Raw genomic sequence first — 25635 nt, 5'->3', positions numbered from 1 at the left:
AGATGTATAGAAACACCTGCTTTTGAGGTTTCAAAGATCATTTGGTACCAATAATGCGCTACTTTTTGCAAAAAGGGATATATCTTAGCTATATCGGTTAACTTTTATGCCTGTTTAGAATCATAGAATGTGTTGGGTTGGAAGGGACCTCTAAAGGCCATCTAGTCCCACCACCCTGCAGGCAGCAGGGACATCTTCAACTAGATCAGGTTGCTCAGAGCCTCATCAAGCCTGGCCTTGAATGTCTCCAGGGATGGGGCCTCCACCCCCTCTCTGGGCAACCTGGGCCAGTGTCTCACCACCCTCCTGGTAAAGAACTTCTTCCAAATGTCTAATCTAAACCCGCTCTGCTCTAGTTTAAAACCATTGCCCCTCATCGCTACATGCCCTTGCAAACAGCCCCTCCCCCGCTTTCTTGTAGGCCCCCTTCGGGTACTGGAAGGCCGCTATCAGGTCTCCCTGGAGCCTTCTCTTCTCCAGGCTGAATCATGGAATCACAGAATGATGGAATTTTGAGGGTTGTAAGGGAACTTAAAGATCATCTAGTTCCAACCCCCCTGCCATGGGCAGGGGCATCTCCCACTAGATCAGGTTGCTCAGAGCCCCATCCAGGGCTTCCACCACCTCTCTGGGTAACCCGTTCCAGTGTCTCACCACCCTCCTGGTTAAGAACTTCTTCCTGACGTCCAGTCTGAATAGTCCCGTCTCCAGTTTTAATCCATTCCCTCTAGTCCTACCATTACCCAACATCCTAAAAAGTCCCTCACCAGCTTTCTTGTAGGCCCCCTTAAGATACTGGTAGGCCACTAGAAGGTCTCCTCAGAGCCTTCTTTTCTCCAGAATGAACAACCCCAGCTCTCTCAGTCTGTCCTCATAGGAGAGGTGCTCCAGCCCTCTGATCATCCTTGTGGCCCTTCTCTGGACGCGTTCCAGCACGTCCATATCTCTCTTGTAGTAGGGGCTCCAGAACTGGATGCAGTACTCCAGGTGGGGTCTCACGAGAGTGGAGTAGAGGGGGAGAATCACCTCCCTCAACCTGCTGGCCACACTTCTCCTGATGCAGCCCAGGAGACGATTGGCTTTCTGGGCTGCTAGTGCATGGTGATGGCTCATGTGCAGCTTCTCATCTACCAGCGCCCCCAAGTCCTTTTCTTCAGGGCTGCTCTCAAGCCAGTCACTGCCCAGCATATATCGGTGCTTGGGATTGGCCCGACCCAGATGGAGGGCCTTGCACTTGGTCTTGTTGAACTTCATGAGGTTGGCATGGGCCCACCTCTCCAGCCTGTCAAGGTCCCTCTGGATGGCATCCCTTCCCTCCAGCCTGTCAGCTGCCCCACACAGCTTGGTGTCGTTGGCAAACTTGCTGAGGGTGCACTCTACGCCACTGTCCATGTCGCTGACGAAGATGTTAAACAAGACTGGTCCCAGTACTGATCCTTGAGGGACTCCACTTGTCACTGGCCTCCACTTGGACATGGACCCATTGACAGCCACTCCTAGGGTGCAGCCTTCAAGCCAGTTCTTTATCCACTGAATTGTCAGTCCATCAAGCCCATATTTTATCAGCTTGGAGACCAGGATGTCACGCGGGACAGTGTCAAAGGCTTTGCTCAGGTCCAGGTAAATGACGTCAGTTGCTCTCCCCTTGTCTATTGATGTTGCGACCTTCTCATAGAAGGCCACCAGGTTTGTCAGGCACGATTTTCCCTTGGTGAAGCCATGTTGATTGTACCAATTACCTCTTCATTATTCTTCTGCCTCAGCAGTGCCTCCAGGAGGATCTGCTCCATAATCTTACCAGGCACGGAGGTGAGACTGACTGGCCTGGAGTTCCCTGGTTCCTCCTTCTTTCCCTTTTTGAAAATGGGGATTATGTTTCCCCTTTTCCAGTCAGTGGGGACTTCACCAGACTGCCATGACTTTTGGAATATAATAGAGAGCAGTTTAGCAACCTCATGCACCAGTTCCTTCGGTACCCGTGGGTGTATCCCATCAGGTCCCATGGACTTGTTCACTCTCAGGTTCATCAGATGGTCATGAACCTGATCTTCAGTTATGATGGGCAGTTCTGTCCAACCCCTGCCATTGTCTTCTGTGACTCCGGGAGTGTGGCTGGAGCCCTTGCCAGTGAAGACTGAGGAAAAGAAGTTGTTGAGAACCTCGGCCTTCTCTATATCACTTGTCACCAGCTCCCCCGTTTCCTTTCGGAGGGGGCCCACACCTTCCCTAGTCTTCTTCTTACCTATGTGTACCTATAGAAATTTTTGCTGTTGAACAACCCCAGGTCCCTCTGGATGACATCCTGTCCCTCTGGCATGTCAACCACACCACTCAGCTTGGTGTCATCGGCAAACTTGCTGAGGGTGCACTTGATCCCACTGTCTAAATCATTGATGAAGATATTAAACAGCACCTGTCCCAAGACAGATCCCCCAGGGACACCACTTGTTACCCCTCTGCATCTGGACATCGAGCCGTTGACCACTGGATGACCACCTCTGGATGCGACCCTTCAGCCAGTTCCTTATCCACCGAACAGTCCTCCCATCAAATCCAACTTTACCTCACTGCCATGACTTTTCCAACATCATGGAGAGTGTCTTGGCAACTACATCAGCCAATTCCCTCAGGGCTCTGGGGTGCATCAGGCCCCATGGACTTGTGTATGTTCAGGTTCCTCAGGTGGTCACAAACTTTGTCTTCACTTACAGTGGGAGGGACTTTGTCCCCCAGGTCCCCGTCTTGAAGTCCTTCAAATTGGGAGTTGTGAGGAGAGAGGCTGGCAGTGAAGACTAATGCAAAAAATTGTTGAGAACCTCAGCCTTCTCCTCGTCTGTTGTTACCAGTTTGCCATTCTCAGTCATCAGGGAGGGCAGGCTTTCTTTAACCTTCCTTTTCTGCTTTGATCAGCAGGTCCCAACTCAGCCATGCTGGTCTCTTCCCTTTCTTGCTTGATTTCTTACACCTGGGGATCGAGAGTCCTTGTGCTCTATGGAAAGCATCCTTGAAGATCTGCCAGCTCTCTTCTGCCCCCTTGTCCCTGAGGACCATTTCCCAGGGGGTCCTATTGACTAACTCTACGATGATCCGGAGGTTTGCTTTCCTAAAATTCAAGGTCCTGACTACGCTCCTTGTCTGACACGTATCCCTTAGCACTGTGAACTCCACCAGTGCGTGGTCACTGCACACCAGGCTGCCTCCAATCTTGACATCCCCAATGAGCTCACTCGCATTGGTGACTGTCAGGTCCAGTATGGCATCCCCTCGGGCAGGGCTGTCTATTTCCTGTCTTAGGAAGTTATCGTCGAGGCACTCCAGGAACCTCCTGGATTGTCTACAGCTCACCGTGTTACTTTTCCAGCGGGTGTCAGGGTGGTTGAATCCCCCAGCAGGACGAGGGCCTTCGAGCGCGATGCCTCCTGTAGCTGCAGGAAGAAGGCTTCATCAGCAGGTTCCCCTTGATCAGGCGGCCTGTAGTAGACACCAACCACCAGGTTCCCCTTGTTGCCTCGGTCTCTAATGCCTACCCATAAGCTTTTGACTTCCTCTTGGCTGTTCTTTAGGGACATCTCTTCACACTCTATCCCTTGCTTAACAGAGAGGGCAACACCTCTGCCCCTCCTTCCTCAACAGCTTGTAGCCATTGATAGCCACACTCCAGCCATAGGATTCGTCCCACCAGGTTTCAGTAATGGCCACTAGGTCATAGCTTTCCAGCAGCATGGTAGTTTCCAGCTCCACCTGTTTGTTATCCATGTTGCGTGTGTTTGTGTAGAGGCACTTCAGCTGGGCTGTTGCCTGTGTTACTTTCTTAGAGGAGATCACCTTGAGGTGTTTCATGGGTGTTTCCCTGTTGACTCCAACTACCTCAGAAGCCCCTGGCTCATCTCTGTTAGACTTTGACTATGATGCAGTGTTCCCAGCATGCCTCCGGGCAACAGGTCGAAGGTCCTTACTAGTGCCCCATCCCTCTAACCCTGACGTGTTATCCCACAGCTGGTCACAGACAAGCCTGATATTATCATCCCCCTCCCCCTTCACATCTAGTTTAAAGCCCTGTCGATCAGCCCCACAATCTCTTGAGCAAAGACCCTCTTCCCCCTTTGAGAAAGGTGTCTCCCAGGTGATGCCAGCAAGCCCGGTGCCATGTAGGCCATCCCATTGTCGACAAAAATGAAATTGTGGCAGTGACACCAGCCATGGAGCCATGTATTAATAGACTGGATCCGTCTGTTTCTTCCAATGTCACTGCCTGCAACTGGAAGGAGTGAGGAAAAAATAACCCGTGTCCCAGATTCCCTCACCAACCTTCCCAAGGCCCTGAAGTCCCCCTTGATTGCTCTTGGTCTATGAGTCACAGCTTCCTCTCCACCTACAAGGAGGATCAGTAATGGGTAATAGGCTGAGGACTGTATCAAGCGGGGAAGTTTCCTGGTGATGTCCTTCACCCGGGCTCCAGGAAGACAGCATTCTCTATGAGGAGGGTCTACCCGGCACATTGGACCCTCTGTTCTCCTCAGGAAGGAGTCACCAACGACCATAACCCTTCTTTTCTTCCTTGGGGTTGTGGTTGTGATACGGGCGGTACGCCATTCTGACTGTGGAGACATCTCTGGTGTGGACTGCCCATCATCCACATCCTCATTTGACTGGTCTTCCTCAACCAGAACCTCATATCTGTTCTTCAGAGGTACCGGGGTGGGGGACAAGGTGGGCAAGGGGGGAGTTCACCTGCTGCCCCGACCATGAATTTCCCTCCATTCACTCTTTGCATTTAGGCTTCTGCTTTTTGCCTGACAGGGCAGGATACAGGGGTCCCTGGATCCCGGTGACTTTCTGATAGGTGCTCCTGCTTCTGTTTCAAGGAGGGCAGAGCCTGGCTCCACCAGTCTGTGTCTTGTTCAGCCTCCCTTATGCTCCTTAACCTTTTGACTTCCTCTCACAGCTCTGCCACCAGGCTGAGCAGATGGTTCACCTGTTCACAAGGCACACAGCAGCTGTTACAGCTGCCCCGTGTTACCAGTGAAAGGCTCTGGCACCCCCTGCAGCCTGTGACCTGGACGGCTGTATGTTCCTGTGGGAGCTCTCTCTGGGTTCCCACATCCATCCTGGCTAAGGTTGAGAGCACGACCTTCTGCCGGGTGGAGACCAGAGCTAAACTCCATCCGAGAGGGTGATGACCGCCTTGTTGTGGTGCTCCCCGGTGACGCCCTGGGTGATGCCCATGCGCTGCGTGCTTACTCAGTGCGCAGTGACCAGGTCGCTGTGCTCCCAAAAGGCTTCTTTTATGAGGGGGGAAGTGGTCCCAGCGAGTACGCCTCCTTTAGATCTGCCGCCCGTGGTGCTGGCTCTGCCCACACCTCCTCAGCAGACCACCCACGAGCGGCTGGTTTCCAGCACAGGCTGGCCGATTTTCCTCACTTCAAAAAGCCCCCAAAGGAGCCCCTCGCTGGCCCTTTTTGCTATGATTCCCTTCCCCAGTGCAGACTTACCTGCACAGAGATTGTCACCTCAGAGACTTTCTGGGTGTGCAACTCGATTTAGGAAACTGTTATAAGTCTTGTGGTTGCGAGTGTCTGATTCGATTCAGGAAACTGTCGTACGTGTCCGGTGAACCTTTCCTTTTTTCAATCTTTAAATATGTCACTGTGTTGGTTATAGCAAATTTTGATAAATCACTTTGAGAACTGGCAAATGATGAAATATTGTTAGAATCGTATGGCTTAACCCCGTGTTACTAAATCTGAAATTGCTGCCCCCTCAAAGTTGGGCAGGATCCCAAATCAACATTCACAATGAGACTGGACATGAGGAGAAAGAAATGTCCCATGAAGGACAGTGCTGTGACTCCTGAGGTCACCCAGAGGGAGCCTGGATCAGCGCAACGCTGGGTGTTCCAAGGAACAGGCAGGGAGGAAGAAGAGCTGTCAGGAAAGGCGAGGAGATGCCCCAGTGGGAGCAAGGGGAGGAAAGAGGTTGGGTGTCCACAGCCTGCAGGTCTTTGTCCCCTTGGCTGTGGCTGTTGTCTTTGCTACCAAGGCCTGAAAGGAGACACCTTAATCTCATGGAACCGGGGCCTCACTGCTTCCTCGCACCCCCCAGGGAGGCCGGGAGCTGTGGTGCCGTTGTCCTTCACTCGGCATTGCACACCCCACACCTCACTGCCCCGGGAGGAGCCCTGAGCCAGTGTGAGGGACAGGATCCCCCTTCCCAGGGCTGGCCGCTTGGTGGGATAAAATACATCAAGGCTTTACTCAGCATCAGCTCCACCTGCACAGTGCCTTTGCCTCCCTGTAATCACAGCCTCCAGTTGCCTGCTCGAACAAATCCATGGGGAGGCTTGGTCTGTCATGGCCCTCAGTGGGGACAATTAATGCTCCAAGACACTTTGGCGTTTGCTTCGGACTTGAATTCCTGCACAGGTTGTCCAAGCTCCTCTCAGTATCTGGCATTCCTGGGCTCAGCAGCAAATGCGCCACGGGGCTCGTTAAAGTGCAGAAAGCCCTAAGGAGCCACAGCTCTGCCATGATTTTCTTCAGGGCTTCTAGCCTGGTACAGCTCAGTGGAGAGGTCTCAGGAGTCTACTTAAAGTGGAAGGTTTCAAGAAGCACTTAATAAAAAGGTAATTTTTCGTTTGGAAAGGGCTTTTGATTAGTCTTTTTCTTTTTCCAGCGGAAATGCTTGCAGCTTTCTCCAACTGATACTGAACCAGAGGTGTCTCCTAAGGAGGACCGGAGAGGTAGCAACTGCCATCTCCTCGAGGTCCCCCACTGTATGGACAACTTGCCCCCCCACCTCCTCCTCCCCACCGTTTCTCTTGGGGCTGCCTGGGACTTGCATTCTTTTCCTACATCAGACTTGTGCGCTGAGTCTGCAGCTGAATGTTCACAGCTCCTTTGCACCAATTCCTGCCCGATTCCCCCGCAGACTTGGCTGTAAATAGACAAGGGATTCTTATTCAATTTGAACAGCCAGAAGGACAAAATGATACCAATTAATTAAAGAAACCCAATGCATTCCTCCACTATATGCCAAGTCCAAGCCTCCAATAAGCTCCACCTTCCTCAAATGACTAATATAAAAGAAATAGGTTGGAGAGATTGATAGGAAATTCTAAATATACGCACAGATAGTGAGTTGGCTAAAGAGACAGTGTGGCAGATTAAGTAAACTGTGCCTTATTCTTGGCCAAATTTCCATCCCAGAGCCTTGTCACCAACTCATGTCTCTAGCGATGTCCCTGCCCATGTCACATTATGTGCTTGTTAAACAAAACTTTTCTTCTCCAGCAAACTCTAGCAAAACTCTTCCTTGGAGATAGTCTCTCCTCAAAGTCCCCTTGCAACCATACAGTGAATTGAGATGCAAGAATAAACTCATTACAGTTCCTTCACGTTAACAAGCTCCCAGGGGAAAGTCACGCAGTGTGGAGGGCCCTGGCAGGAATAAAGAGCCTTGGAGGTTCAGCAGGGTCTGCTGAGGGCTGTGGGTGATGAAGCTGCTTCAGGAAATTGAAGCGTGCCTCCCTGGGGGCTGATTGGAGCAGAAAACCAGAGGCAGTGATTTCAGGGTGACAAAGAAAGGAGGCAGAGACATCCTGTGTGCTGTAGCCCCCTGGCTGTGCCCTGCCAAGCCAAGGGGCCCAGTGCTAATCCCCAGCTCATTGCAATGGGGATGCTTTTGGTCATCACCACATGAGCTTTCCCTCTGCTCACCACCAGGGCCCATACACGCTGAGTGCCTTCCACACTCTTGCCCCTCAGACTCGGCACGACGCAGCTCCCCCTAAGCCTTTGCCTGGACACTAACCCTAATCCCTCACCTGCAGCTCTCATCTGTAGCCCTTCCCTGAACACTAACGCCAAAGCTGAAACCCTCACCATATGCCTCACGCCTTAAGCTGTTAGAGCGGGTCAAGAGATGGATCACCAACAATCATTGGAGGGACAGAAGATCTCTCCCAGGAAGAGAAACTGAGAGAGTTGAAGTTGTTGAATGTGGAAACAAAAAAGTTCCAAGGAGACGTTCTTTCAGCCTTTCAATGCATGAGGGAGGCTTATAACAGAGAGAGAGAGAGAGATTTTACCAGGGCCAGTAATGACAGTACAAGGGGCAATGGCTTTACACTGAAGGAGGGTAGATTTAGACTGCACATAGGGAAGAAATTTTTCAAAATGAGGGTGGTGAGACACTGGAAAAGGTTGCCCAGAGAAGCTGTGGTTTCCCCATCATGGGAGGTGTTCAGGGTCAGGTAGGGCGGGGCTTTGAGCATCCTGATCGAGTCGCAGATGTCCCTAAAAAACAGGGATTGGACCAGATGACCTTAAAAGGCCCCTTCAAACCCAAACCATTCTGGGATACTATGAGGGCAGACGTGGCTACACCAGTGCTGAGTCAAGGGGGACAATAACTCCCCTTCTTTGGATGGCCACAGTCCTACTAACACCACCCCATATGCAGCCGGCCTTAATGGTGCTGAGCCTTTACCAGAGGCTCATATGGCATCCCTCAAAATGCCCAGGCCTCTCTCCTCAGACTCACTCCTCAGCTGGTCCTGTCCCACTTTTCCTCCTTCTTGAAAAACTTGAGGAGGTTTCTGTTGGCCACATCCCCAGGGGTCTCAAGGTCCCTGTGCACTGAAGCTCCAGCTCATAAGCATTTAAATTGCATGTGCAGATGGCTCATGCTGATTCATGGTTCCTCTAAGAGAACTTGAGTAGCTGTAGGACAGCAGAGGTAAGAAAAGGGGTCACTAGTGTAATGGACGTCATGAGGAAGGTGGAAAGTGCCACTTTCACAAACTCAGAAACGCCAAGGGAAGGGCCAACAAGGAAACAGAGAAAAAGAGTTGGCTCTTTGTATGGGAGGAGATGAGGATGATCCAAGAGAAGAACTTGAGAGTGGAAGAAGAGTGGAAAAGGGAACGAAATGTTAATAGAATCATAGAATTGCCTTGGTTGGGAGGGACCTTTCAGATCACCTAGTCCAACCATCAACCTACCTCTGACAAAAGCCATCACTACACCATATCTCTAAGCACTATGTCTGCCCGTCTTATATTATTGTTCCGTGGCCTTGCCTTGTGACGAATAGCAGATATGGGAACAAGATAGTACTACGGAACAGATAAGCTGCCTACTTGCTTACTACGAAACAGATAAGCGGCCTACTCGCTACCTGAGCCAACATTTCATCAAAGTTTGATGAAATTTTGTCCTTTGTGCGAACTTTGCTCATTACAATGTACCAAAACACACCTCCATCCCAGAGGCTACCCGCCCCCAAGGTGCGACCACTCCTTCTTGAGTACACCAATCATAATATAAGAATTTATGACTAAAGTCACTCAAACTCCACTTTGAAGATAAAATAAATAGTATAAAAATAGCTCGAGAGAGGGGCGATATCGGGGAAGACACCATCGCGAACAAGTCAGGAGAATTCCATCACTAACTTCTGGGACCAGTCGACTGGCTGAGCCTTTCTTCCCCGCCATAGGGACGCCTTTGGGTAAGACTTAGATCATATCGAGTGTTTCCTCAGGAAACTTAGAAATCTCTGTAGAGAATCTCTCTCCTACATTTATAGCCAGGCTGTATTGTATATAACTTCATTGTGCCTTTTCTGTATTTAACAATATCGTTATTTGCACGTGCTTTGCAGACAGTGTATTTATCACCGTCAATCCTATATACCTGTTGTTTAAATAAACTGCACTGTTTCAGTAGCTGGACGTTTTGGTTTCTCACTGAACGCGACCAAAGACTGGAGAGTGGCCGTGCTAGTTCAGGAGCACGACTAGACTGAAGGTGCAGTCCACTATCAGTGTGTCCAAATCGTAACAGTTTAATACATATTAAACGCGATTGGACTGATAGTGCTGGATTGGGCATCACTCTGAATTTAAACCCAGCTGCACCTGGTCCCCCACCTCGGTGAGGAGTGTTAGAACACAAGGGGGTTTATCTTCTGCCAAAACCACTTGGCCCATTTTTATGCAACAGAAGGGACCTTTCAGATCACCTAGTCCAACCACCAACCTAACTCTGACAAAAACCATCACTAAACCATAGCTCTAAGCACTATGTCTGCCCATTTTTTAAATACCTCCAGAGGTGGTGCCTCAACCACTTTCTGGGCAGCCTGTTCCAATGCTTAATAACCGCTTCAGTGTAAAATTTTTTCCAAATATCCTCAGCCTCCATTTCTCCAGGCTAAACAATCCCAGCTCCCTCAGCCACTCCTCATAAGATTTATCCTCCAAATCCCTCACCAGCTCCTTTGCCCTTCCCTGGACCCGCTCCAGCACCTCAATGTCTTTTTTTGTGGTGAGGGGCCCAAAACTGGACACAGTACTCCAGGTGGGGCCTGACCAGTGCCGACTCCAGGGGGACAGTCACTTCCCTACTCCTGCTCACCACACTGTTCCTGATAAAGGCCAGGATGCTGTTGGCCTTCTTGGCCACCTGGGCACACTGCTGGCTCACATTCAGCCGGCATTTGACCAACACCCCCAGGTAATTTTCTGCAGGGCATCTCTCTAGCCACAGCCTGTAGTGGAGACGATCAAGGGAGTTGGCAAGGCTGAAAGCCCCCAACAGTGCTTATGTCTTTCTCCTCTTGGCTGTGGCTGTTGTCTGTGCCACCAAGGCTACCAGAAGACACCTTATCCTTACAGCACTAGGGCCTTAGCACCTCCTCTTCCCCACCCGGGAGCCGTCATTCTGTCTTTCTGCCCTTGGCATGGCACGTCCTCCCATCACAATGCCCCAGGAAGAGCCCTGAGCTGTGGTTGTGGGGCAGGACCTCCCTTCCCAGGGGCTGGAGGCCAGGGCTTGGCCCTTTGCCTTCCTCTCACACATTCAGCATTAGCCAGCGTCAGAGACACCTCTCCATTGCCTTTGCCTACCTGCCCTCACTGCCTCCAGTTTTCCCTCGAACGAGCCCCCAGGAGCCTTTGGCAGTAATGGCCCTCAGTGGGACCCATTAACGCTCCAAGAAACTTTGGAGTTTGCATCTGACGTTGACTTCTGGAGAGGTTTCATCAGCTTCCCCTGTGTCTGAGCTTCATGAGCTCAGCACCAAAACCACCAGAGAGGGCACTAAAATGCCTTGGGCTGGTGCTGCTCAGTACAGAAATGGGGGTTGGCCGGGCGGCAGGAATCCGTGTTCGCTGCTCGGGATGGGCATCGGGGGGTAAGCAATTGTACTGCATCACTCCTGGTTTCCTATATTCTTTTGCAATGATTGTTGTTTTCTTTCACGTTACTGGTCTATCAAACTGTCTGTATCCCAACACATGAGACTTTATTCCTTTTTCTCCCTCTTCTCCCTATCCCTCTGCAGTGAGTGTGGGGGGAGTGAGTCAAGAGCTGTGTGGTCTTTCCCCCCCATCAAGGCTCACAGGTGAGCTGGCTCTGCTCATGTCACTGCAGTTTGAGGACAACCAGGAGTTTCCTTGAGGTTTTCCTGCAGGAATATGCTGAGCAGCTCCTCTGCGTTACAAGTGGATTACAGATGAGGTAACTAGTGAATGGCAGAAGCTGTAACCCCTTTCCCCAATCCCCGCTGCTGTGGAGCAGGGATGACTCCTCGGGAGCCCACAAGCAGAGCTCTGCTCCTCACGGCACACTTGGCCAGCAACAATGAGAGCTCCAACAAGGGCAATGCAGAAAGCTCCCGCAAAAAAGGACACAGGCAAAGTGTGTTTTCGGGGCTTGGGTTTGGAAGGGCAGGCAATGGGAAGAGATTTGCTCAGAGCTGTCCTGACTCGTGAGTGTGCTTTCCTCCTTTGGCAGTACCTTGGGAACAAAGGGATGCGATGTCTAACGGCAGCTCCATCACCCACTTCCTCCTCCTGGCATTCACAGACACGCGGGAGCTGCAGCTCTTGCACTTCTGGCTCTTCCTGGGCATCTACCTGGCTGCCCTCCTGGGCAATGGCCTCATCATCACTGCCATAGCCTGTGACCACCGCCTCCACACCCCCATGTACTTCTTCCTCCTCAACCTCGCCCTCCTCGACCTGGGCTGCATCTCCACCACTCTGCCCAAAGCCATGGCCAACTCCCTCTGGGACACCAGGACGATCTCCTACATGGGATGTGCTGCCCAGGTCTTTTTCTTTGCCTTCTTGATCTCAGCAGAGTTTTATCTTCTGACAGTCATGGCCTACGACCGGTATGTTGCCATCTGCAAACCCCTGCACTGTGGGTCCCTCCTGGGCAGCAGAGCTTGTGTCCACATGGCAGCAGCTGCCTGGGGCAGTGGCTTTCTCCATGCTCTGCTGCACACTGCCAATACATTTTCAATACCTCTCTGCCAAGGCAATGGCCTAGACCAGTTCTTCTGTGAAATCCCCCAGATCCTCAAGCTCTCCTGCTCACAATCAGACTACCTCAAAGAAGTTTGGCTTATTCTGTGTAGTGCCGTTATTTCTTTTGTGGGTTCTGTTTTCATTGTGGTGTCCTATGTGCAGATCTTCAGGGCTCTGCTGAGGATCCCCTCTGAACAGGGACGGCACAAAGCCTTTTCCATGTGCCTCCCTCCCCTGGCCGCGGTCTCCCTCTTTATCATTTTTGGCAAGTTTGCCTACCTGAAGCCCCCCTCCATCTCTTCCCCAGATCTAGACCTATTGGTGTCATTTCTGTATTCGGTGGTGCCTCCAGCAGTGAACCCCCTCACCTACAGCATGAGGAACGAGGAGCTCAGGGATGCCCTGAGGAAACTATTGCAATATACTGTATTTCAGCATCAATGAGATAACTGTCTTTTCATATAACTCCAATTATATTCACAGAAAACAGTAGGAAGACCTTTTGTTCAGAACCTTCTTCCTTCCTCCCTTCTTCCCTCCCGCCCTTTTTCTTTCCTTCTTTCCTTCTTGTTTCTTTCTTTTTTTCTTTTTCTTCCTTCTTTTTTCATTTCAACCTTCCTTGCTTTCTTTCCTCTCTTTCTCTTTCACTGTTTCTCTTTTTCCTCTCTTGCTCTTATTTTAGGCTTGTGATAATGTTTTTCCTAATCTCACTTCTTAAGCTTTCAGATGTTCTTTCTTTCCAATGACCTAACGTACATGAGAAGCCAGACTCCCTCTATACTTGAAACAAAATAAAGGCAGCAGCAGAAAATCAAGCCGTGAATGAATGCTTTATTTTGCTTTGCTTACACACGCAGCTTTGGCTTTGCCTGGGCTGAGCTGGGAAGTGCTCAGGAGAGGAAAACACCAGTGCAGAGCTCAGCTGTGTGAGTGTGAAGGCTGGGTGCACACAGCAGTGTTCTCACACAGCCAGGCCTTCTGGAGAGACAGGAAGGACCAGCAGAGCAGGACCTGCTCTGTGCCACGGTCCCTGGACACCCCGGGGAACCTGCCCCAGGGTAATTGTCACCAACCAGCCCCTCACAGCTGCAGCAACAGCCACTCACCTCAGCTCAGAGAGCTGGTCTGTCCCTCCATGGAGGGACACAAAATGACTGCATCAGAAGTTTGTTCTTGCATCACAGACTTAGGAATACACATTTCTTGTGTGCGATGAGATGAATTTGAGGGAGCACAAGTGCCAGCAGCTACTCCTAGGAGTGTCCTGTTGTGGGAAACTCAGCTTATTGAGATCACTTCAGGTTTGGAGTAACACCCCCTGGGTAACCACCACTGGCATGTGCTCCCTTGGGTGTAGGTCATAGAGACATCGCATCATAGAATCACAAAATGGTTCGGGGCTGCAAGCGCACATTGCCAGCTCATGTTCAGTTACTCCAGCCCCAGCATCCTCACGCCCTTCTCTGCAGGGCTGCTCTCAATCCCTGCGTCAACACACTCCATGAGTCTCCTGCACTGCTCACAGCTTCATGGGATGCTCTTCCAGCAGCTGCCAGGGTGGCTGGAGTCCCCCAGTAGATCTCAGCCTCTGAGTGTGGTGCTGCCTGGAGGTGAAGTAAGAACGCTTCGTCAAAAGGCTCCTCTTGCTCGGGTGGCCTGTAGCAAACCCCAGCCGTGAGGATTCCAGCTGCACAAGGGTGCTCAGCTCCTCCTCTTTGTTCCCCAGGCTGCGTGCGTTGGTACAGAGGCACTTCAGCTGGGCCACTGACCATGACAACTTCTTTAGAGGAACACACCCCAAATCCTATGAAGCATTTCACAGCTCTTTCCCTGTGGGTTCTGAATACACCAGCAGCCCCTGGCCCTTCTCTCTTCCTAAAAACTCCATCCCTTTCCCGGTCAATCCAGTCTGACATGCAACTGGCCTCTTTTATACCGTGTTCTGCCTCCCCCCTCTTGGTTCCTCCCTGCTCCCCCTTCTGCTGCATGTCCCTCAGGGCTTTGCACAGCTCTATTCATTCCCGCATCCCTCCCAGACCAGGCTCCCTCTGACTCACAACGTTCTCATTTCAAACGGCCACTTGAGCTTCCTGGAGGTGCCACCTCTACTTTCTTGATGGCCCACCAGTTCCTGGGACTGGCAAAAGTTCTTTCTTGCCATAGACTCCATGGTTCTTTGCTCAAGTTTGTGGCTCAGTGCACTCTGCTTCTGCTTTCCCCTTTTTTCTCCCCGTTTCCCCATTAACAAGGTCCCCGCGCAGATGACCTTGCTGGAATAAACACTCCCCCTCTCACACGCCTCCATCCCTCAGCGTGACTGACCACCTTTGGTTCCCATCGCTGCCTCCCTGAGCCTTTGCCCTCAGGTTTGGGGCCCTGCACCTTCTTCTTGATGGCCACTCGGCCTGACAGCTGACCCACCCACCAGCTTCCGGGGGAAGTCCCGCCCCCTCTCCTCTACCGGGCCTCTGCTCTCTTCTGATTGGCTGCCAGCACCGGCCACCCTGGCTGGATGGACCCGGAAGTGCATCGGACCCGGAAGGCCCTTCCCCTCCATGCACGGGGGCCGCCATTGTGGTTTGTCCGCCATTTTGTGCCGAGATGCCGCCATTCCCTGGCAGGGAGCTGCCGTTTGGTTAAAGATCACTCAGCTCCGTGATTGGCTAACGGCCATTTCCTGACACCGTCACACCCGCTGTTCTCAGGCAGCCCCTGGGATGGGCCGCCTGCCTCGTTTGGATATAAAAATAGAATATTTATAGACAATATAATCATATATTGTATATATCTATGAAAGGAAGTGTATAATTCTACTAATGAATTTTTTTTTTTTAATAATGCACCCATTATTTTTATATATGTACTTATGTATATGTGTATAGATTTCTACATGGGTAAACATTAATAAACATATAGAAATTAAATTAATAATCTTTGTTTCTAAAGTTTGCATAACTGTAAATTTGAAATGGAGCTATAGTTTTGAATTGAATAAACCCTTCTTCAATAAGATTTAGTGTAGTGAAGAATTAGAGTTTAAATGTGAACGGAAGCAGAAGGAAAAGGCCGGGTGGGGGTCCCCCACTTTACCAGGCTGCAGAACAAGCCCTGACAGGGTGGGCTGGGGGGAATTCAAGAGGGCGGAGGGGTGCCCGAAAGGTGGTGGGGCACGGACACGCTGGGACATGCCCAGGGGCTACGGCCCCCTTCTAGGAGGGGTGAGCAAGTGACGGAGAGGGGGGTCAGTACTGGCTTGGGTCCCCCCAAAAGACGAGCACGCAGCAAATAGGTTGGTCTGTGCTTGTGAGGAGCTGCTGCCTGAGTAGCCAACAGGCCAAGAGGAGGCTTCTGGTCTGTGCAGGAGCTTGTGAGGAGTCGTATCTCAGAGGTGAGCAGACAGCAAGCAGGGGGAGATGTGGGGGTCAGGTCTCTGGTGCCTGAGTAGCTCATAGAGCAGGAGCAAGGCCAGGGCTCCTGTAGGGGCTGGTGAGGTCACTGGTGCTGGTGTAGCTGATAGGAGACACGTGGCTCGGGCTTGTCCTTGGGATGTCACTCTTGGCTGAGTAGCTGATAAGGCAGGCCCAGGTGCCCAGCTCGTGTAGGTGCCTGTGAGGTCACTGCAGCCTGAGTCCCTCACCGGCAAGTACGTGGCAAATGGGCAGATACGCACTTGTGAGGTCCCGCTCAGCTGACAGGCCACGAGCTGACCCACGGCTCGTGTAGGTTTGGTGAGATCCTTCATGTCTGGACACCTGACAGGCCAGGAGCAGGCCCACGCCCTGTGTCTGTGCTTATGAGGTCGCTCACGCCTGAGTAGCCAGTGGGCCAGGAACAGGCCTAGGGATTGTGTAGGTGCCTGGAGGTCACTGGTGCCTGCGCAGACGACAGGCCAGGAGCTGTCACCTGGCTTGTGGATGTCTCTGCGATGTCACTGGTGCCTGAGGAGCCCAGGAGAAACATGTCTTGTGTTGGGTATTTTGAGGTCCCAGGTGCCTGAGAAGCTGGTAGGCCAGGACTAAGCCCCCATCTTGTGTAGGTGTTTGCAAGGTCACCTGTGACCGCTGAGCTGACAGGCCAGGAAGAGGCCCATGGGTTGTGTAGGAGCTGGTGAGGTCACTGCTGCCCGCGTACCTGGTAGGGCAGGAGCAGGAACATGGGGGGTGTCACGGGTGCCTGAGTAGATGATGCCATTAAAATAGTATTTGGCCCCCACCCCAATATGGGGTTTTTGGAAGAACCATCGTCAGCAGAAGCCCAGACACAGCACACACACGCGGGTGACAGCGGGACTCCTGAGCACGCAGCAGCAGCAGCAGGAGGGTGCGAGGTCACGATCACCGTAACCCCTGCGCACACAGGGGTGGCAGCAGGAGGGACGGGAGCTCCTTCTGCAGGTTCTTCTGCTCCTCCTTGACGTGCTCCTCCTGCACCTCCAGGAACTCCAGCTCCTGCTGCAGCTTCGGGAAGGTGCCTGGGAAGGTCATGGAACAGATCATCCTCGGTGCCATTACATGGCACATGCAGGAGAACAGGGTGATCAGGCCCAGTCAGCATGGGTTTGTGAAGGGCAGGTCATGCCTATCAAACCTAATATCCTTCTATGATAAGGTGACCAACTTAGTGGATGAGGGAAAAGCTGTGGATGTTGTCTACTTGGATTTTTGCAAAGCTTTTGACACTGTTTCCCACAGCATTCTCCTGGAGAAACTGGCTGCTCATGGCCTGGACAGGTGTACTCTTCGCTGGGTAAAAAACTGGGTGGACGGCCGTGCCCAGAGAGTGGTGGTAAATGGAGTTAAATCCAGTTGGTGTCCAGTCACAAGTGGTGTCCCCCAGGGTTCGGTGCTGGGGCCGGTTCTCTTTAATATCTTTATCAATGATCTGGATGAGGGGATCGAATGCACCCTCAGTAAGTTCGCAGGTGACACTAAACTGGGCGGGCGTGTTGATCTGCTTGAGGGTAGGTTGGCTCTGCAGAGGGATCTGGACAGGCTGGACCGATGGGCTGAGACCAATGGTATGAGGTTCAACAAGGCCAAGTGCCAGGTCCTGCACGTGGGACACAACAACCCCATGCAGCGCTACAGGATTGGGGGCAGAGTGGCTTGAAAGCAGCTCGACAGAAAAGGACCTGGGGGTGTTGGTGGACAGCCGGCTGAATATGAGCCAGCAGTGTGCCTGGGTGGCCAAGAAGGCCAACAGCATCCTGGCCTGTATCAGGAATAGTGTGGTGAGCCGGACTAGGGAAGTGATCATCCCCCTGTACTCGGCACTGGTGAGGCCCCACCTCGAGTGCTGCGTTCAGTTTTGGGCCCCTCGCTACAAGAGGGACATTGAGGTGTTGGAGCGTGTCCAGAGAAGGGCTACAAAGCTGGTGAGGGGTCTGGAGGACAAACCTTATGAGGAACGACTGAGGGAGCTGGGGTTGTTTAGCCTGGAGAAGAGGAGGCTGAGGGGAGACCTTATCACCCTCTACAACTCCCTGAAAGGAGATTGTAGAGAGATGGGGGCTGACCTCTTCTCCCTGGTGACAAGTGATAGGACGAGGGGAAACGGGTTCAAGTTACGTCAGGGGAGGTTTAGATTAGATATTAGGAGACACTTTTTCACTGAAAGGGTTATTAAACATTGGAATAGGCTGCCCAGGGAGGTGGTGGATTCACCATCCCTGGAGGTGTTTAAAAAAAGGGTAGATGGGGCACTGAGGGACATGGTTTAGAAGTGGCTCTTGTCAGGGTAGGCTAAAGGTTGGACTCGATGATCTTAAAGGTCCCTTCCAACCTCAACAATTCTATGATTCTATGATTCTATGATTCTCCTGCCACAGCTGGAGGTTGAGGGGAGGTCCTACCTGTCCCCACCATCTGCCTGCACCCCCTCCTGCCTGCCGCCCGCCTGCCTGGACCCTCTCCTGCCTGCACCCCCCTGTGCCCGCACCCACCTTGTGGCAGGTGTCAAGGTCCTCCAGGTCCTCGGGTTCGGGCACCAGGAAGGACAGAGCCGGGGGAGGGCGTGGGGCGGCAGCTCCTCCTGGGGGGGCGTGGGGGGGCTGCACCCAGGGGTGGCGGCACCCGGGGGGAGGGTGGTGGTGGTGAAACCCAGATGAGAGAGGACACCTGGGCAAGGGGGGGCACCCGGACATTGCGGGGGGACAGTACCCATGGGTTGAGGAGGGCACCCAGAGACTGGGGGGGCACCCATGGGAGGAGTCGCCCAGAGACTGGGGGGGCTGTCACCCATGGGGGGGCACCCAGAAACTGGAGGGGGACGCCAGAGATGGGGAGGGGGTACCCAGAGACTGGGGGGGGCACACAGAGATGGGGGGGAGGCACCCAGATATTCGGGGGGGCGCAGCCAGAAAGTGGGGGGGCACCCTCGGATGGGGGGGAGACCCAGAACCGTGGCGGGACCCGGAAGCGGGTGCGGGATCACGCGGACATGGCGGGGGGGGACCGAGCGATGAGCGCGACCCGGTAGCGGGGGCCGCCCACGGGCGGGTGGGGGCTGGGGGGTCCCGGGAGAGTCTCAGCGGTGTCCCGTCCCCCCCCCAGGGTGTCCCCAGGGTGTCCCCGGGCCAACCGACCTGCGCGACCTCCCGCGGCGACCCCAGCTCCGCCATGCTGCCGCGCGCCACAGGGCAACGCCCACCGCGGCCGGAAACCGCGCCCACTTCCGGCGCAGGGGATGATGGGAGATGGAGTACGGCCCTGTGCGGACGAGTCATCCCAGTACGGGCCAGTGATCCCAGTATGGACCAGCATAGAGTGCTCCCAGTGCGGTCACAGTGCTCCCAGTATGACTCCCTGTCTCCCCCCAGTGCTCGCAGTGCGGTCTCGGTGCTCCCAGTACGACTCCCTGACCACCTCCAGTGCTCCCAGTGCAGTCCCAGTGCTCCCAGTATGATCCCAGTATTCCCAGTATGACTCCCTGAGTCCTCCCAGTGCGGTCCCAGTGCTCCCAGTATGACTCCCTGACTCCCCCCAGTGCTCACAGTGCAATCACAGTGCTCCCAGTATGACTCCCTGATTCCCCGCAGGGCTCCCAGTGCGGTCCCAGTTCTCCCAGTATGACTCCCTGACTCCCCGCAGGGCTCCCAGTGCGGTCCCAGTTCTCCCAGTATGATTCCCTGTCTACCCCCAGTGCTCCCAGTGCGGTCCCAGTGCTCACAGTATTACTCTCTGGTTCCCCCCCAGTGCTCCCAGTACGACTCCCTGACTCCCCCCAGTGCTCCCAGTGCTGTCCCAATTCTCCCAGTATGACTCCCTGAGTCCTCCCAGTGCTGTCCCAGTGCTCCCAGTATGACTCCCTGACTCGCCCCAGTGCTCCCAGTGCTCTCAGTATGACTCACTTACTGCCCCCCAGTGCTCCAATTCCGGTCCCAGTGCTCCCAGTATGACTCCCTCACTACCCCCAGTGCTCCCAGTTTCTGTCCCAGTTCTCCCAGTATGACTTCCTGACTCCCCCCAGTGCTCCCAGTGTGGTCCCAGTGCTCCCAATATGACTCCCTGACTCCCCCCAGTGCTCCCAGTGTGGTCCCAGTGCTCCCAGTATTACTTCTTTACTCCCCCAGTGTTCCCAGCATAATCCCAGTGCTCCCAGTATGACTCCCTGACTCCCCCCAGTGCTCCCAGTATGGTCCCAGTGCCCCTAGTATGACTCTCTGTTTCCCCCCAGTGCTCCTTGTATGGTCCTAGTGCTCCCCGTATGACTCCCTGACTCCCCCCAGTGCTCCCAGTGCGGTCTCAGTGCCCCTAGTATGACTCTCTGGTTCCCCACAGTGCTCCCAGTATGGTTCCACTGCTCTCAGTACGACTCAGTGGTTGCCCCCAGCGCTCCCAGTGCGGTCCCAGTGCTCCCAGTAAGATTTCCTTACTCCCCCCAGTGCTCCCAGTGCTCTCCCAGTGCTCCCAGTACGACTCCCTCACTCCCCCAATGCTCCCAGAATGGTCCCTGTGCTCCTAGTTCTTCACCAGTGCGACCAGTTCCTCTCGATCGGGTGCAGTAGGGAAGGGGCGTGGCTGTGAGGGAAGGGGTCGTGGCCATGCATTAAAGGGGTGTGGCCATGAAGGGCAGGGCTATTGGTGGAGGGGCTCCACCATCCCCTCTGTGGCTACCACTGGCCCCCCCTTAGCCACCACTGCCTCTCCAGGGGCTCCACCGACTTGCACATGGCTACCACATACCACCCCGTGGACACCACCAACTCCCCCGTGGCCACCACCAACTCCCCCATGGCCACCACTGACCTCCCCATGACCACCACGCCACCCCTTCCATGGCCGCCAGTGCCCCTTCCATGGCCACCACCAACCGCCCTGTAGCCACCACCAACTCCCCCATGGCCACTGTTGCCCCCTCCATGGCCACCGTTGCCCCCTCCATGGCCACCACCAACTCCCTCATGGCCAGCACTGCCTTCCCCATGGCCACCACTGCCCCCTTCATGGACACTACTGCCTTGCTGGCGGCTCCACGGACCCTCCATGGCCACCACCGACCCACCCATGGACACCACCGCCTCTCCAGGGACTCCACCAACCCCCCCATGGCCACCACCGACTGCCCCGTGGCCACCACTGACTTCCCTGTGGACACTACTTACTCCCCCACGGCCACCAGTGACCTCTCCATGGCCACCACCAACCATCCCGTAGCCACCACCAACTACCCCATGGCCACTGTTGCCCCCTCCATGGCCACCACCAACCCCCCAGTGGCCACCGCTGACCTCTCCATGGCCACCACTGCCTGTCCAGCAGCTACACCGACCCCCCATGGCCACAACCACCTCGCTGGGGGCTCCACTGACTTCCCCATGGCCACCACTGACCCCCATGGCCACCACCGGATGGTGGGTGGGCCACCAAACCCTGCCAGGAGGCCAGCCAGCCGCTTCCCCTCCTCACCGGGGCTATGTCCATGCTACCACCTCCTCTCGGCCACTCCCACCTCGCTTGCGGCCCTTCTGCTTTCACTTTTCATTTCCTTTCCGAGAAATAATGACAAAAATAAGAAAGGAAGTGGTGCCGGGGGGTGGGGGCTGGGCGAGCGCAGAGCGAGGAAGCCCACCGTGAGGAAAACCTCAGTGAGGAAGATCAGAGTGAAGTAGCCCCCGGGCCGGCCACCTCCTGCCCGGTAAGTGGCACCTTCTGGCTCTCACTGCCAGCCCCCCCCCCCCACCCCGCTGCTGCTGCTGCTGCTGCTCTCCAAATCCGTCTTTCTTAGCCCAAAAGGGCCCTGAATCGCTGCTTCTCAGCCCAAAACCTCCTTAAATCAATGCTTCTGAGCCCAAAAGCTCCTCAAATTGCTCTTTCTCAGCCCCAAAGCTCCCTAAATCCCTGTTTCTCAGCCCAAAAGCTCCCTAAATCGCTGTTTTGGAGCTCCAAAGCTCCCTACATAGCTGTTTCTCAGCCCAAAAGTTCCCTAAATTGCTTTCTCTTAGCCCAAAAGCTTTGTAAATTGGTGTTTCTCAGCCCAAAACCTCCACAGCTGCTCTTTCTGAGCCCCAAAGCTCCCTAAATTGGTGTTTCTCAGCTCCGAAAGCTCCCTAAATCGCTGCTTTGGAGCCCAAAGCTCCCTAAACTGCTGTTTCTGAGCCCAAAAGCTCCCTAAATTGGTGCTTCTGAGCCTCAGATCTGTGTTCCTGAGCCCAAAAGCTCTCTAAATGGCTGTTTCTTGGCCCAAGAGCTCCTTGAGTCACTGTTTCTGAGCTCCAAAGCTCCCCAACTTGCTGTTTCTGAGCCCCAAATACCCCTACATCATTTTTTCTGAGCCGAAAATGTTCCTAAATCAGTGTTTCTCAGCCCAAAAGCTCCATAAATCACTCTCTCTGAGCCCAAAACGATCACTACATTGACATTTCTGAGCCCTGAAGCTCCCTAAATCGCTGGTTCTTGGCCCAAAAGGTCCCTAAATTGCTGTTTCTCAGCCCAAAAACTCCCTAAATCCCTGTTTCTGAGCCCAAAAGCTGCCTACATCATCCCCCCCGTCCCCCCCCCAGGTCCCACCTGCCACCATGGACCCTTCCCAGGAACCTGGTGTTGACTTCGCCTCCCCCCAGGGGGACGAGGGGGGGCCCCAGGCAGGGGACGACGGTGACGTTGTCCCACCTGTGATGTCACCCCGGGTCCCCCCCGCCATTCCCATGGCGGGACACCAGGATGCAGGTGCCACCCCGGAGGATGTGACGGGCCACCACGCATCCCACCTCAACGATGACACCTGGGGGTTTCTCTGCGACGAACCAGGTAGGGATCCTCATGGGAATCCGGGAAAATCTGTGTAAGTCCGTGTAAATCTGGGAAAATTGAGGAAAATCCACTCTCACATTCTTCTTCATTCTTTTGTAGAGCCAGCAGATCTGCTGGCAGGAGATGAAGCTTCCGGGCAGGATCAGGCCCCTGAAGCCCTCAGCAGACATGAGGTGGGCGTGGCCAGCTCCTCCAGAACTCGTAATTTGGGGGGTTTTTTTAATTTTTGGGAGCAAAAATGTCCAATTTTGGGGTCTGAGCAACTTCTTGTTTCCGGCCTGGCTGCCGACTGGCTTCGCTTCCCACTCCGGGTTTTGTCTGGATTCATTGTTATGCAAAAATGAAAGGGAATGCAACTTGTAGGTCGAGAGAAAAAAATGAAGTGAAAAGTGAGAGAAATTCAAGAAAACAAAACGACGTGGCAGAAATCACTGCACCAGGTCCTCAGTTAAAAAAAACAAACAACCTAAATCCCCCCCAGATTCCTCATATTTTTACATTCTTGTTGTAGAGAACGAGGGGAGATGGAGCAGATCGTTGGCCAAGTTGGAGTCCTCCACCTGGTCCTCCAATGGGGAGGTCAATTTTAAAAAAGAGGGCCCAATTTCAGCCAAAAGTTGGGGTTATTAAGCCAAGCATGTGTATGAATGTGAGTTTTGGGACCTGCTGGGGAATCTTTGGGTTGGTCAGGCATCTCTGAGGGCTTGGCCTTGCCAAAGCGGTCCCACATTGGCCAGGTTCTGGGCTTGAAGGAGTCGTAGCCCCAGCCACGGCCACGGTGTGCTCTGAGGTGGCTCCAATGTTCCTCCCAAAGCTCTTGTGATGAGCAGGGACTCCGTTCTTCTCCTTCCCAGGCCCCCGCAGTCCCACCAGGAGATGAGATTGAGCTCCAGCAGATCCCAGATCACCACCACACCTCGGTGGAGATGGAGAACTACCAGAATGCCGGTGTCCATCCAAAGGGAGCACTGGGAATGCGAGAGCAACTCCGGAGTCCAGTGAGTCCACGGTGGCTTTTGAAGCTCATGGCCAAAGTTCTTGGAGGACAAGGGTTGAGTTGTCCATGCCAGGACAGCATCATTGGCCTGGATTTTGGAGCTCAATGTTCTACAAGTGCTACAGACAGAAGAAGCCCCTGCCCGGCTCTTTGTCTCCCCAGTCTTTTGAGCTCTCAGCTTTTGAACTTCATTTTTTTTGTTGTTCCTTCAACTCTTCCCATTTTTCTTTTCTCCAGGGGAAGGTCCCAGGTCACGTCAGGAGAGCGGAGATGACAACCCAGGGGAACCTCAACCGCCCAGGTACCACTGAGGGTGTTTCCTTAGTTACGTCCTGTTCTCTTGAGGTCAAACTAGGTGCCGAGTTGTGTCGGGAGCGGCCCTGGGTGATAAGAGCTGGTTGGGAGGTGGAAGCTCTTGGTGACACCGCACCCAAAAGCCTCCTGGGCTTCTCTTGGGAGCTGTTGAGGGAAGAGGATGGGGAAGAAGATGTAATGAGCCACCCTCACCCTGCCAGCCTCTCTGCCCATCCCTGTCCTCTACAGGGCTGTGCCCGAGTGCTGGTGGAGATTAGGAGGACGGTGAAGACCTCACTCCTAGAGTGGCTTGGAGTTCTTCTTCCAAGAAGACCATGCCCAAGCTGCGAGGAGCCCCACTCTCCCTGGCACACCCCAGTTTCTACCTTTCCTTGGCTTGCCACCTTCTTTGGAGGTGTTAATCGATGCTTTCTCCTCACTTGCAGATATCCAGGAGATCAGAGAAGGCCCAGGACCTTCCAGCAGGTTTGTTGCAGAGAGGGATGTCATCACTGAAGGGTTTGAGGTTGGATCTGGAGTGCTAGAGGTCCAGCAGCTCCCCAGGGGAAGGAGGAGATACAGCTTGGGCATCATTAGGTCCCTTTTCCCCTCAAATCCCACCTGTTGGTCAGTGTAGGGGGACACCCACGGTGTCTTTCCACATCCTCTTCCTGCAGAGGAAGACCTCAGAGTAACCAAGCGTTCTTCAACAGGGCAGGAGGTGACGACGCAGGGGACGCGCAACCTCCAAGAATGCCAACCAGGAGCCAGCTGAAGTGGACGTGAGTGGTGGGGCAGGTGAAGACGGGGAAGGGGGATGGTGGCGGGAGGACGCGGTGGAGACCCACCACCTCTTTTCCAACAGCTGCGAGCCCAACCCTTATCTCTTTGGTGGACATCACCCCCCACAAGACATGATGACCCTGGAGTTTGTTGCTGTGCTGGCAGAACATTCCAAACTCGATGAACGATCCAAGATCTGCGTTGTCTTCTACAAACAGCCCGGCCACTGCGAAGAATTCGCCAACATGGAGAAAAGGTGAAAAAAAAAAAAAATAATGGTTGAATTTCCAATGAGGAGGTGCTTCCACCATGGTTCTCCTGCAGGAGATCCAGCTCTGGGCTGAAGGACCTTGCTTGCAGGTTCCTACAGAGGGTGGAGGTGAACTCCCAAATGGAGATGGAGGTGCCATTTTTGTTGGGGCCAGGAACTTTCAGCCCCGTGCGAGAATCTGACCTGGGCTGGTTGATTTTATTAGTCCGCTGGCTGATGAACCAGGCTGTGGGTTTCTCTCTGACCTTTCAAAGACCAACAATGTCTTGTTGGATGGGCCAAAACTTGAATGTTGGCTTGACCACTGACCATCAAAACTTGACCGTTGTCCATCAAGGTCAACCCCAAGCCAACAAGCTCCTTCTCTTCCTCTTCCAGAGAGAAAGTGATCGTGGGCAGCGCCAGGATCCCCCTTTCTCGCCTGCAACAAGGCCTCATCTTTTATAAATACGCCCTCATTAACACCTACAGCCAAGAGAGAGAGTGTGAATTAGAGCACATTTCTCTGGAGAACTCCGACATCCCGGAGACCTTCAAGTACAGAAACACTCAATTCTATCGTGTGGTGAATGTACCCAAAACGGAGATCAAAGCGGACGGTAAGCGTTCTTATTTACCCCGAAGTCATGACCAGACGCAATAGTGATGGCCATCATTGATGAGGTCCCCTCTCAGTCTTCTCTTCTCCAGGCTAAGCAGACCCAGGTCTCTCAGCCTTTCCTCA

The 25635-nt window shown here is 53.6% G+C and overlaps 3 protein-coding genes across 5 annotated transcripts in view; 2 read left to right on the top strand and 1 right to left on the bottom strand.

Annotated features, from left to right (window-relative positions):
* The window catches only part of LOC141736976 (olfactory receptor 14A16-like), a 142395-nt gene extending 123281 nt beyond the window's left edge, over window positions 1-19114 (bottom strand). For 2 of the 3 annotated variants that reach the window (XM_074571642.1, XM_074571641.1), the window contains exon 1: window positions 18900-19114. In XM_074571642.1, coding sequence (XP_074427743.1) covers window positions 18900-19040 — 141 coding nt within the window. In that variant the 5' untranslated portion in view covers window positions 19041-19114. Of the gene's footprint in view, window positions 1-13783; window positions 13921-18899 lie in introns of those variants that run through there. The other variant, XR_012585094.1, reaches the window with a different exon arrangement.
* Window positions 11822-12867, top strand: LOC141736978 (olfactory receptor 14J1-like). Its single transcript, XM_074571646.1, has one exon. It carries the CDS (start codon window positions 11822-11824, stop codon window positions 12758-12760), a length of 939 nt encoding a protein of 312 aa, XP_074427747.1. The 3' UTR covers window positions 12761-12867.
* Window positions 19115-20654: 1540 nt separating the features above from the next.
* Window positions 20655-25635, top strand: part of LOC141736946 (E3 ubiquitin-protein ligase rnf213-alpha-like) — a gene marked incomplete at its 3' end in the record, with an annotated part of 39837 nt that continues 34856 nt past the window's right edge. The window contains exons 1-10 of the mRNA XM_074571619.1: window positions 20655-21171; window positions 21330-21451; window positions 22377-22563; window positions 22666-22739; window positions 23421-23564; window positions 23801-23864; window positions 24304-24343; window positions 24571-24639; window positions 24723-24896; window positions 25290-25510. Coding sequence (XP_074427720.1) covers window positions 20655-21171; window positions 21330-21451; window positions 22377-22563; window positions 22666-22739; window positions 23421-23564; window positions 23801-23864; window positions 24304-24343; window positions 24571-24639; window positions 24723-24896; window positions 25290-25510 — 1612 coding nt within the window. The remainder of the gene's footprint in view (window positions 21172-21329; window positions 21452-22376; window positions 22564-22665; window positions 22740-23420; window positions 23565-23800; window positions 23865-24303; window positions 24344-24570; window positions 24640-24722; window positions 24897-25289; window positions 25511-25635) is intronic.

This window comes from Larus michahellis, unplaced genomic scaffold (assembly GCF_964199755.1).
Source record: "Larus michahellis unplaced genomic scaffold, bLarMic1.1 SCAFFOLD_78, whole genome shotgun sequence".
NCBI lineage: Eukaryota > Metazoa > Chordata > Aves > Charadriiformes > Laridae > Larus > Larus michahellis.
Note: the sequence above shows the minus strand (reverse complement) of the source record. Positions and strands in the feature narration are given on the sequence as shown.

Excerpts from the sequence above, each read along its gene's own strand:
- LOC141736978 (XM_074571646.1), top strand. The coding sequence starts at position 11,822 with ATGTCTAACGGCAGCTCCATCACCCACTTCCTCCTCCTGGCATTCACA.